At 44.8% G+C, this 12,468-nt stretch overlaps 1 protein-coding gene across 2 annotated transcripts in view; it reads right to left on the bottom strand.

Annotated features, from left to right (window-relative positions):
- PHIP (PHIP subunit of CUL4-Ring ligase complex) overlaps nucleotides 1–7,851 on the bottom strand; it is a 122,366-nt gene extending 114,515 nt beyond the window's left edge. For both annotated transcript variants that reach the window (XM_075414472.1, XM_075414473.1), the window contains exons 1-4: nucleotides 7,532–7,851; nucleotides 7,339–7,397; nucleotides 7,086–7,115; nucleotides 6,906–6,965 (exon numbers count right to left, since the gene is read on the bottom strand). In XM_075414472.1, the coding sequence (XP_075270587.1) occupies nucleotides 6,906–6,965; nucleotides 7,086–7,115; nucleotides 7,339–7,397; nucleotides 7,532–7,577 (195 nt within the window). In that variant the 5' untranslated portion in view covers nucleotides 7,578–7,851. The remainder of the gene's footprint in view (nucleotides 1–6,905; nucleotides 6,966–7,085; nucleotides 7,116–7,338; nucleotides 7,398–7,531) is intronic.
- Nucleotides 7,852–12,468: the final 4,617 nt, after the last annotated feature.

Genomic DNA, 12,468 nt, shown 5'->3' with positions numbered 1-12,468 from the left:
AGTTTACTTAATACTTTAGATGACAAAGAACGGCTTGAAAGGTAAAATTATTCAGACTGTTCTAAGGTACAACCTACCAGGAGATAATTCTGGCACTGACAAACTGTAAAATGAAGCTAGAACCAACATAAAATATTCCTGCCATCCTGTGTCCTCCTCTCAAAACAATAACAACAACAAACTGTCAAGAGTACTTTCAAGTCAAGATGTGACAAAAAAAAGGGGTAAATTTTTTTTTTAAAGGACACTTTACAAGCTTTGCCAGAAACAGAAAAGCTCATGACAACTCAGCAGAATGATGGGAATTTGTCTTGATATCAATCCCCAATTCCAAGAGGAAAAAGTAAAAGTAAAAGGAAAAAAAGTAACGTATGTACAAATATTTAAAACTCATACACCTCTAAATGAAAAGTGAAAACTGGACTCTACAAACATGAATTTTAAAATTTTATGCCAAAACTGTGATGTCAAACAGTATACAAACAGCACAGTTTCTGTTCTCTGCCAGTCTCGCCTAGCTGAAATTCTAGCTGGTTCCTTTCCTCCTGCTATTAGGCTTTCTGCAACATCTAATTCTGCTCTTTTCCTCCAGTAGAAATTCACAGAAGATATGCTTTTACAAGTATAATAATGAATTCTCTTTTTGTTCAAAGAGACTTTTCAAACGAGACAACTTAATAACATTTCTTAAACATTACTGTAATAAAACTCAGAACTCTGTTAGCAAGTACAAAATTTTCAGATCTTAAACACAAATAATGTTTTCTAGAAAATAAGAAGCAGCATACCCTCAACTTCACTCTTTACCTACTGCCCCCAACTTTACTCACTCCAAACAGCATGGGAATACACAAAATGCAGCTACACAGCTATTTGGACTAACATTCAAATCTTTATTATCTTTGAAATAGACTTAAGTGCTTATATTTTCACTCTGCGTGACTCTGCAGAATAGTTCAGTATCAGAATCACAATGAATACATTAACAGAATTACAATTTGACCTAGGCTACTTAGTTAAATTTGTAATACATAATGCAGTTGTTCACTGCCAGTGTTTTGGACACCGAGAAAAATACGACTCTACCCCGGATTCTGCTCTAAGCATTGCGCATACCGAAACATTCTCCAAAGTATTGCTGTTGGGGGCTTTTTTCCCCGACACGCCAACAGTTAACATGCTTAACTACAAGTTTGACTGTAAACATCTTTCAGAAAAATACATTTCCACACAAAGATATTTAACAACAAAATCTAAGCTATTCAGCTACCTGTATTTCAAGATGTGAGAGCTCAATCCTAATAACAACAGCAGCTGTCCCAGCTTTAACTATTCTGCTATGTAACATATTATCCAAAACAAGCTCCAAATTGAATTACAGTAATTGTTGTACTATATCAGACCATCAATCTAAATGAGCACCCTGCACCACCAGCCACTGCCTTATCCCTTTAAAATTAGGAATTGCAGTAATGTGCCACGACTTCTCTCTGAAGCATTCTCATTATCTGAGGGGTTTTTTGGGGGGCAGGGAGGTAAAAGATAACAGGGAGGAGAGAACTGGAGAATTAACTGTTTTCCCCGAAGCGTATTTATTTCTCATGTACTTTCTAATCATGCCTGAGCTAAAAGTATATGAATACTTAGGCATTATTTCTTATAGGAATGCCTATGATTTTATAACGTGAGATAACTTTTTCTCTAATGAAACAGACCTTTATGAAACCAGCCATCCCAAGAACATACTAGTTTTTCAACTATTTAATGCTTTTAAGACAAGTGAGGCCACAGCAGACAAAAAAACTCAAACCTTAATATGAACAGACTGCTGCAAGCTTGCTACTTACCACATGAGAAGGTATGAACAGCAGTAGCATTTTCAGCCTTACGGACTAAGACATTCAACTACATCTCTTACCGTTAGATTACCTGTACCTATTTGCCCATCTTAAACTCATTCATGTTTTGTGGGTTTTTTGTGGTTCTGCTTTCGGCGTTTTTTTTAAATAAAAGTACGCCTTAGAAACCTGACCTTCCTCTTCAGCCCATCTCTCTACGGTGTTTTTTAGTCTCAGTTTGAAAGAACTAGCGCAAAACAGTTGACGCAGACAATTCTCTTGATTATGTGCTGAACAAACAAATGTGCGGTACTTCTCACAATGAATGAGAGTTCCTCCTCATCAGAACGCAGTAGTTTGAACAGAGAGGCTCCAACATCACCTAGATTCCCAGCTATGGGAGCAATCTGTACCACAAACAGAAGTGTTTAGCTTTCAGAACTGAAAAGAAATCACCGAAGTTGATGTATGTCCAACAGAAGCATTGATAGCAAGACCAAAAACATCGCTGAAGCCCACAACCATTTCACAGGGTTTCTTGCCTCCAGCGCCAAGTCTTTCAGATCACCTTCCAGAACACTGTATAGACTTTCCTCAAAATACTGCTAATAACAAAAACTAGATGATGACACAGCTCTCCGATTCAATGAAGTTTTATTTTTGCTCTCTATTTCTTTGAACGCCTTTACAGCACAAGATTTCCTGAAGAAACAAACCCCTTATTATCTGGTTACTTAATAAGAAACAGAATTATTAAACAGTAACCACAATGCTGCCTAAAAGGCTTTACTATGTTAGGTATTATACGAACAAAGAAATACACAGTGTCAACATACTTAGCGTCCCAGTCGCACAGATACTCTTTGTAACTTCACATACCTTCGCATAACCAAAAAGAACAGCAGGACGGCCTGAAACAGACTTTTGTCATTTTCACTTCAAATCACGTTTCCTAATTGTGGGCAGGGGAAGAGGAAGGGACAGATGTTAGCAAAATAGCAACAAACAGTCCCTGAAAACGGGGCTTACTGCCTACTAAATCCATCGCACTGTCTTCATATTTGAAGTGAATTTCCCTGCCTCCTCCCTCCTCAACCACCACCAACATGAGTAAAATTCTAATTCGGCAGAGAAAACGACAGTTACATGAATACTTCAGGTAAGAAAAAGAAAGTTAACACAATGGTTCTGATCTTTTATTCTAGAAGACCTTAAAAAAAAAAAAAACACAAAAAAAAACCCCACCCACCCGAACCCCCCCAAACAAACAAACAACAAAAACTCAACCACGCCCTACAGCAGCTCTGACTGACTGCGGTGAACCTTAACAGTCGGGCTTCATCCAGCTGAAGTTCACTTTGCTCCCAAAAGGGGCAACCCCAACACACTCCCAAAGCCCTCCACGCACACTCCTATCATCTCCCTCCTGGTGGTGGTAGGATTCATGCTACTGAACACAAAAGGAGAGCTGAACCATCTGAAAATTATTTTTGTGCCGTTCATCTTTCCGACAGCTCAGCTCCCGTACCCGACTGCCCGCACATTCGGATGAGCGCTCGCACCTACACCAGGGACGCAGCAGAAACGCATAGCTTTCGCCCACAGCGTACAATTAGAGCAGCTACACCCACAGTGAAACTGCAATGTGAAAAAACAATTACCCTGGAGTCAAATGATGCACCATGGCTTGTTCATGTGTCAAGGCCCTAACAAACGCGTTTTAAAGCCTAACTACACAACGCTTAAACACATTCAACCACAATCTATAAACAATCCACAAGGCTGCCTCGCTCTGCTAAAGTGAGCTGTTAACTCTTAAAACTCCTCAATTTCTGTCCCCCATCACGAGAAATCCTCAGTCTTTCAAAAAGAGAGGAAAAATAGCTGGCTTACAATTAGTAAGTTTTCACAGCTAATGCAAGACAATACAAAACATGCCAAGATCCGTTACTGAAGAGTCCCACCACCCGTGGTAGACCTAGGTTGAAAGTGGCCTACCAGGGGCTCATTCTCAGGAAATCTTTGGTTATAGCACAAAAAGAAATCTTAATACTGACAATACAAAAACGAGATTGGCACTCTGAAATAAGAGACTACAGTCTCAAAGCAAGATTCAAGTGGTTTATACCACAAATGGTGACTGTAGAAAAATATAATACAGAAATATTTGAATTCAGGAAAAATCACTTAAGAATACAAAACATAGTATAATGGCATTTCTGAACTCATGTAATTTTTCCTGTAATGTTACAAGCCTGCACAGCATGGTGTTAGCTTGTAAGAAAATGAAACATTTACTTTCACTGACCAAACAGAAAAATGAAGGTAATTTAGAAGATGAAAATTGCATTGGGTTTAACATTATTTGCAGAAATTAAGTTGCAGAAATAAAATATCTAAGGCTGTGAATTTCAGTCCAACAACAGACAGATTAAGAATTCCTACATAAATGTCTTCAAAATGAGGACAAAACCAGGAACACCATCATCTCTTGAAAAGAGATCCACTCAAATACATGTAAAATAAAAGGCATGATTTTCCAAACAATGAAACAGAAGCCTGGGATTAAATCCCATCACCTGTTACACAGAGCCTTTATTCCCTCCCAGAGTAAAACTCAGACATCTAACACTACATTTACTGGTATTTTTATTTCTTCAGCCCCTTCTACAGAGTTTAGTAAAATCTCAAGGCATTCAAGTCTGAGAAGTGGTATCAAAACATGCCTTCTCCAGAAAGAACAATCAGCATCTTGAAGCTGGAATTTTTTTTTTTTAAGTGAAAAAAATGAACAAACAGAAGGCTAGCTCATCATCAGCATTTAATTTAAAAGCTACAGATTGTTTGGTTTGAGATAAACTAGTTTTTCTTTAATGGAACAAGACATTGTGAAAAACACTCCTCTGTATGAAACGTAACTGTCACCCTGCAACCACACCAGCTTTCACAAGCCTAAAATGTCACATAATACAAAGTTCACACATCTTTGACAACTGAAGCAAGAGCAGACAGAGAGGGTGGAGAGAAGCATCAAGAACAAACTAATCAATTTCTTTTCCCTCCTCTTTCAAGATCTAGGGACAAGGTGGGAAAGGTTTATCAGGAAGTCTAACAAAACTTTGTTAGGAACAGAAGACTAAGAAAAAAGACAGGACCTAGTCAGCATCATCTCTCCAAATACGTATCCAGGATCAAGCCCAAAAGCGTGAGGAAGTACATCTTATGTCACTACATACCAATTCTGACTAAATTAGCATTTGCCTGCATTCCAACAAACAAAAGATGTTTCTTGGAAAGAACAGTCTGAACGAACTTATTTCTCAGCAAGTCTTCTTACTTCAACTTTTAAAGTGTCTTCTTCCTCACTTTCTTCACATCTTTTAATATTCCAACTACACAGAAGAAACCCAAATCCATTCTACACTGAGACTGCACCTCCAATTCTTTATCATTTATAGCATAAAAGAGAAAGATTCATGGCAAGTTTTACTATGCAACTTCTAACCACTGTTTGAAATAAATAAAATGTCCTTACCATCTTACAAATAAATAAATATGAATAGCATAATATATCATGCAAAAGTATCAGCACTTTGAAATTCCCAGTAGAATTTCTTCATGATCTTTGATTTCACAAAAATTGAAAAGCATTGGCATGTATGCATATGTTTTCAACAAGTCAACTGCTATCAATTCTTCCACACCACACGCATTAAAATGCCTAGGCCTCTTGCTTCAGAGAAAACCGATGCAGTAAGCAAGCCTGTTCCAACCACAGTACACACCGATCATTCTAGCTGTAACATTTGTAATACAACTAAAACAATGTATACGCCAACTGTCTTCACGGGATGCATTACAGACGTGAACTGTTCCATCTCCTTTTGTGTGAGCTCAAAAGTTCTCCAAGTCTCAGAAGCACCAGAGTTCAGAACTAACACAACCAACTAGAAAGCCTGGAGGGGAAATCTCGCTTTGGCGAACACTACAAGCAGGGCTCAGTCTTCCTCTGAAATTCCATTCAGAAATTCAGAGACTGAATTATACAACACTGCACCTGTAATGAAAACAATGCCGGCAACAAGCAGCTAACAGACACAGTTCAGACACCTTAATTGCTGTTTTCCCAAGTACTGGAGTTCACAACGTATCAGAAGAAAAAAATATCCAGGCCCCTCTTTGCCAGCAAGAGCTACACCAGTGCAAGTAACACTTTTTTTGATCACTGATCTGCACCTGAGATGAAAAGCACGCACTGGGGATTAAAAAAAAAAACCAAAAACAAGACAACCAACACAACAAAAAGCAGGGAAAACCAAGAGCTACGCGAGTCAGATGTGCGATGCGAACCTGGGAAGCCCGGTCACTCCCACGCACCAGACACGCCGTATCAAAACACCGGCAAAGCCGCCTCACGCACGCACCGAGCCCGGAGGACGCCTCAGACCGACCCTCCCGCGACGCGGATCCCGACCCCGGCGAACGGAGCAGCGAGGACGAAAGAAAGAAAAAAAAAAAAAAAAAAAAAAAAACAGAAAAAACCCAACCAAAAACCCGCCGGGGCACCGCGGCCCCGGGCCGCCGCGCAGCCCCCGCCCGCCGCCCCGCTCCCGCCCGGCGCGGGCAGCCGCCATTGTGCGCGCGCGGGTGGCGCGCGGCGGAGAGCGCCCCCGCCTGGCGCTGCCCGCCCGCCTGCGGCCCGCGCTGGCCCCGCCCCGCGCTGCTCGCGCCCGCCCGCGCCGCGTCCATGACGTACCTCTATTTCCAGGCCGGGGCTGGCGCGTTAGGGCGCTTGTTGTTATTGACCCCGCGCCGGCGGGACCCCGCCGCCGCCCACCGGGCCCGGGGGAAGGGGGACGGACGCCGAGGCTGGTTTTGAGGCGTTTTGTTAAAAAAAAAAATCTCCAAAGTTTGTTTTCGGGGTTGTTTTTTTTTTTAAAGCTGATTTTTTTTTTTTTTGCGGGAAATTCAATTTTTTTATCGGACTGCTCAGGGAGAGTGAGGGGGGAAAGGAAAAAAACCCACGAACCACCACACAACTTTGCCCGCCGCCCCGCGGCCTCTCACCAGGTTCTCGTAGCTCCGGGGATGCTCCTTGCCCGTCCAGTCCGTCCGCTTGGGCAGCAGCTACGGGAGGGAAGAGAGGGCGCCCGGTGAGCGGCTCCCCCCGCCCGACGAGCCCCCAGCAGGGGCGGGGGAGAGCGGCGGGGGGGGGGGGAGGCCGCAGGCGGGGCGAGCGGCGCTTACCTCTTTCTCCGCCACTTCTCGGATCAGGACCTGCAGCAACAACAAAAGCGGCGGGTGGGGGGGGGTATAAGAAAAGGGGGCCGGTTTTAAATAAAAAAACAAAGAGGGAAAAAGGGAGAAAGAGGATGAGGCTGGGAGCGCGCCGCCCGCTCGGCCCGGCCGCCCCCTCCCCGCCAGGCCCGGCGCCATCCATCCCTCCCTCCCTCCATCCTTCCTTCCACCCCATCCCTCCCTCCATCCATCCATCCCCTACCTGAGCCGCTTGCTGGCAGGGTCCGTCCTCCAAAAAGCGAGCGATGAGGAAGTAGAGCTCTGAGGGGAGAGGACAGGCGGTGAGGGCTGCAGCTCGCCCCTTCCCCGCCGCCGGAGCTTTTCTTTCTTCCCCCGCTCCCCGCCGCCCCTCTCCGGCCCCCCGCTCGGTTCCCGCCGCCCCGCAAGGCACTCACCCGCTCGCAGCTCCGCCGTGTGCCTGCTGCCGCCGTCCCCGGACATGGCGAGGCGAAAACCGGGGAGGGGAGGGGGGGGGGAAGGAGGGGAGGGGGGGGGGCCTCAGGCCGCGCTCCCGCGGCAGCGTCGGGGCCCAGCGAAACGCGTCCGCCCGCCCGCCCGCCTGGTAGCTGTCACTGTTCGTTCACCGGGAAGAGTCTGGGCTCCACCATTCAACCCACGGGCAGGAGGAGGAAACAACAACTCACAGCAACCCGCCGCCAACGCTAACCCTGCCGCCGCCGCCGCCAGCCAGCGCGAGCGAGCGCGATCCCTCCGCCCGGGAAAAGAGTCCCCTCCTCCTCCTCCTCCTCCTCCCTCTCCCTCCTCCGCGCCCCCCGCCTCAGCCCTCCCGGCCCCTCGCTCCGCGCCGCGCCCCTCGCTCCCCGGCGGCGGGGGCGGCCAAGCGGGGAAGCGGGGGATGGGGGGGGAAGGGGGGAAGCTGCGTTCTCCTGCCCCCTCTTCCGCGCCGCCGCCGCGGCGGCCGCCGGCGCTGCCCGGCCGAGGGGAGAAGGGGCGAGGGCGAGCGCTACGTGTTTATTAGCGCGCGGGCGGGCTGAGGCAGAAGATGTCGGAGCGGCAGAGGCGGGGTGGGCGGGAAGGCGGCGGGCTGGCGGCTGAAAGGCGCTTTCTCTGCGAGGTGCGGGCGGCCGGGGCGCGGAGGGATACGACGCACGGGGAGGAGGGGCCGCGGCGGGGCAGCGGCCGTGCGCGGCGGCGGGGGAAGGCTGGAAGTTACCGAGTTTTCAGTGTCGCAGAAATGGGAACCGGGCGAAGCCAGAGTGCCCCGGGGGAGCGCGGCCCCGCTGGGGAGGCGGGATGAGGAAGCCCGGCCCTTCCCCCCCTATCCCCCCCCCCCCCCCCCCCCCCCCCCGGCCGCTCGCCGCGGCTCCCCCATCCCCCGCGGCCAGGCCTCTCCCGGGCGCGGGGCGCCGGCGGCCGCGCGCTCCCTCAGAGCCCGTCCGGGGCCTCGGGCCGCCGCGGCCCTGGCATCTGCGCCTAAGTGCCGGTGTCCCGCCCTGGTGCTCCTGACTCCTGCGACGTTGGGGCCGGGTTCGTCCGTCGGGCTGGGGGGGAACCCCAACACGCCCCAAACAGCCAGAAACGCGCTGTTCTTGGCTGTCGGGCAGGGCTGCCGGGGCTGCTCGGCTGGGCTCCGGGTGCTTGCCTGTGGCGTGACGGGCTCGCCGGGCGCTCGCTTTGAGAACTTTAAAAAAAAATCCCAACCACAGATTCCCCCCCCCCCCCCTCCAAACAGCTAATAATGATTTTATTCATTGTTCTCGCCGCCGACCAAATGGGGACTGACGAATCTCCTGGCGAGAGGAGGAGCGTTGCCGACGCCCGGACGAGCGAGGGATGGCGGTGCCGGCAACCTATGGCTGCACTGGAGGTAATTCGCTAGCGGATCGATAACCTGCCGAAGGTTCCTGAAAGGCTGCGGCGGTGCACGGAGCCTGACGAGCGAGCGAACCGTTCGTTTATTTAATCCTTTGCTAGCTTGGCGAGACCGAAGAAACGGTGCGATTTGTGCTGCAGCTCTTTTATTTGGTGCTTACCGTCAGAAAGGGAAAGAAAATAAAAACAAAGCGAACGTCCACTGATAATTACCTTTAAAAAAAAAAAATCGGTATCCGATGAGGAAAGGGTTTAAAGGAGCAGAATTACTCGCCTTTATGGTTTGCAGTGCATCTGTGCTTTTTCAGGTCGAGCTGGGGCCTTGCAAGAGCGAATGTGTTTGTGGACAATAAGAATGAATTTAGCAGGGGTCGATGTAAACCTGGGAAGCTGTCATTTTTTAATATTCATTTTGCCCCAGTTGTTAGCTAATCCAACTTGTGAAGCAAAGCCAAAAGTGTGTTTGGAATTATATAGAAAGTAGACAACATTTTTTTTGTGCATAAAGACCCTGATGCTCTCGACTATGTAACTTTTGAGAAAATTCGATTTAAACCACGTTTCTGTGCAACTGAGGGGAGTTCGAGCTGAGCGCTTTTATACAAATGTTTCCCAGGCCCGCGAGCTCGCTGTGTGAGTCTACAGCTTGAGCATTGTGCTTGGCACGGTGAGAAAGCTTGCTGCAGCCACCTCTCTGCTTTATTGCACAAACGTAACCGTGAAAGGTTAGAGAAGGGAGGCTAAAATGTCACATATTTCCATAAAGTCAAGTTATAAAAAGTGATAACAATTAGATTTATATAGCAGATGCCTACTGGCTATGCATTTTGACGTAAAGTTATCAAATGTCCTAAAAATCATTAAAATTGTCATCTAGCATGTGGTCTGTAGTCGGGGTGAATGTATTTCATAGTATAGACTTTTTTTTTTTAAGAAGAAATAGTAAAATCATGCATACTAGATTTGATCACTTTCTCTGTAGCTATGTTCACTTTATGTATTTAAAAATGTACGGGTGTCTCCCTTTTCACAGTTTTTATATAACAATAACCACTCTGTGTTTCAGCTTGATTTTAAATCCACGCTTGAAATGATTGAAATGGCAATGAAATCGTATTTCCCATGTAATAAAGATTTTAAAATTAAAGTGACTGGAGTCTTTTCTTAGAAATGTAAAATATGTATTGTAATATCTCTCATAGGTGGTTCTCACAACAAAGGGCTACATGAATAATGTGATTAACATTTTAATTTCCCTTGATGTTTACATAAAAGAAAGTATATTTACGTATGACATTACTAAAAGTATAGTCAAAGGAATAGAGAAATTTTAACAGTTACAAGAGTCTGAAAGTAGAGGAACGCTATCCTAATATATTGAACTTCTTTTGGCAGCTCGTAACTTTTCCTGATGCAGTTCAAAATACAGCCCACAGAATCAAAATGTTCTTGGTGTTTTGACAGTAAAATAAGGCATTGTGTCCTTTATTTAATATTTTGTAAAGCATCAGACAAAATGGAATCCCAGTCCCTGACTTGAGCCTCAGCACCACAGTACTACAAATGATATTCAATAAACAGCTTTTACAAACATACATTCCACTTCTTTTTACAGATGAAATCTGATGGGGGTTTTTGTTTATTTGTAGCTTAACATGGAAGTCACATGGGCCACAAGAAACGATGCGGAATTATTATTGTTTGATGATGCATGTTAGAATGACTTATAAGAATTCCTGCAGCAGTAACAAATATTCCATTATTTTTTCAGAAATATTTTTAAAGTTTCCCACCCCCCTGTTGCATTGAAATTGAGGATGTTTTTATTATGTACATAAGTGGAGAAAAATATCCTCATCTCTGAATTTTTACTATCTTGATTGGTTTGCTTTCAATTAATTCCTTTTCTTTTGTGTGATCTTGTCACCTTATGTTATCCTTAAGTAAAAATGCATAAGTTCTGCTTTGTCAGTGAGATTTAATGTTTTTTAGGAGATATTTCTACTCTGAAAGGTCTGCATTAAAAAAAAAAAAGATAGTAGTAATGGAATTATTTTCCTTTCAGCTATAATGATTGTTACAGTTTTAAAATAATCTGAGATTTTCTTTTATCTAGGAATTAGATTGTTTTAACATCTGATAGCTTTAAATATTCTTTTTGCAAATGGTGTGTCCTGTTATTTTATTCTGTGACTTTCAAATGTGAACATTCACACATGTTCGCTAAAATAATTTTCCAAAAAAGCAAGAATAAAATTTATTAGATTTTGGTGTTAATAAAGTTGATACGTAACACTTAGTCAGTTATGGACTGATCCCAAGGGATTGTTTGGGGTTTTTTTTTTTATTTCCTATAACTTGGCGTTATATTTTTTTTTCTACCCACCCTCCTCCCCCCCCCCTTCCCCAGAAAGTGCTGTAAGCACTTTAGGTATCCAAATACAGATATGTTAGAATTCTCTTGAATTACTGGTTACTTTTGACAGATAAGAATGTAGTATCTTTGGTTTCTTTTTGATTTTTCTGTATCTTGATAGCTTTGGGGGTTTTTTATACTGATATTTTCTTCCCCATAATTGTTTACATTAGTTATCAGTATGGTTTAATAGCTTGCGACTGGAAGGTGTGTTACTTGAAATTTAAAGGTGGCAGTTCTTGACATGAAAATCCTTTCTGTTTCGTGTGAAATTTGCTCTTCTTTTCTTTACAGACAAGGGAAAGTATTCAGGGTTTGTAAACTGTCAAGCTGAACAATGTAGCTAAATATTTGAAGCATGATATTGGAGTAGGGGTGAGGCTGGTTGAGAGAAACATAAAGCATTGACGAAGCTTTCCTCGGTTTTTGTTGCTTGGTTGCTTTTTTTTCTCTTTTGGTGGGTTTTTTTCCACCTCAGGAGAGAAGCAACCACCAGTTGCTTGACTTTTTGTGACTGTTGATTCTCACTCTTGAAACCAACCATTAATCTTACAAGGGCAAGAAGTGAGTGATGGTGCTTACAAGGCCAGCCAAGGTTTTTTATTATTATCATATATATTTAATGTCTGCAGAAAGAAGCAAATGTCCTAAAATACTGTACTACTATGAGTAAATTCCTTCTGCAGTTTTAAGCAATAACCTACAATTTAAGTAGCTTCACATTAAAATTATTTTAAATACTCTCTTGTTCATGCTTCATGCCAAGAATACATCCTTTCTGCACCTTGCATCGGTAACCTGGCTGAACTTTCAGCTATGGAGTTTCCTACAGAGTGCTTAGCCGCCGTGTATTCTGCCTGGATCCGATACTGAGTAGTGAACTGTGTGCTTCTGTTCTTTACCTGTATTTCCTTTTTCTGTTACCGTAGAATGTGGATGTCTTCCCACTCCAGCCAAAACACACCATTTCACCTTTCGCTCGCTTCTCCCTGTTGGTGAAAAGTGGCGTCAAATCAGCTGTTATCTGCACTACCCAAACCACCAGCAGCCTGGACAAATTAACATTTTATAAAAGCACACAAA

Source organism: Opisthocomus hoazin, chromosome 2, assembly GCF_030867145.1.
Source record: "Opisthocomus hoazin isolate bOpiHoa1 chromosome 2, bOpiHoa1.hap1, whole genome shotgun sequence".
In the NCBI taxonomy this organism is placed as follows: domain Eukaryota; kingdom Metazoa; phylum Chordata; class Aves; order Opisthocomiformes; family Opisthocomidae; genus Opisthocomus; species Opisthocomus hoazin.
This window is presented reverse-complemented; position numbering and strand designations above follow the sequence as displayed.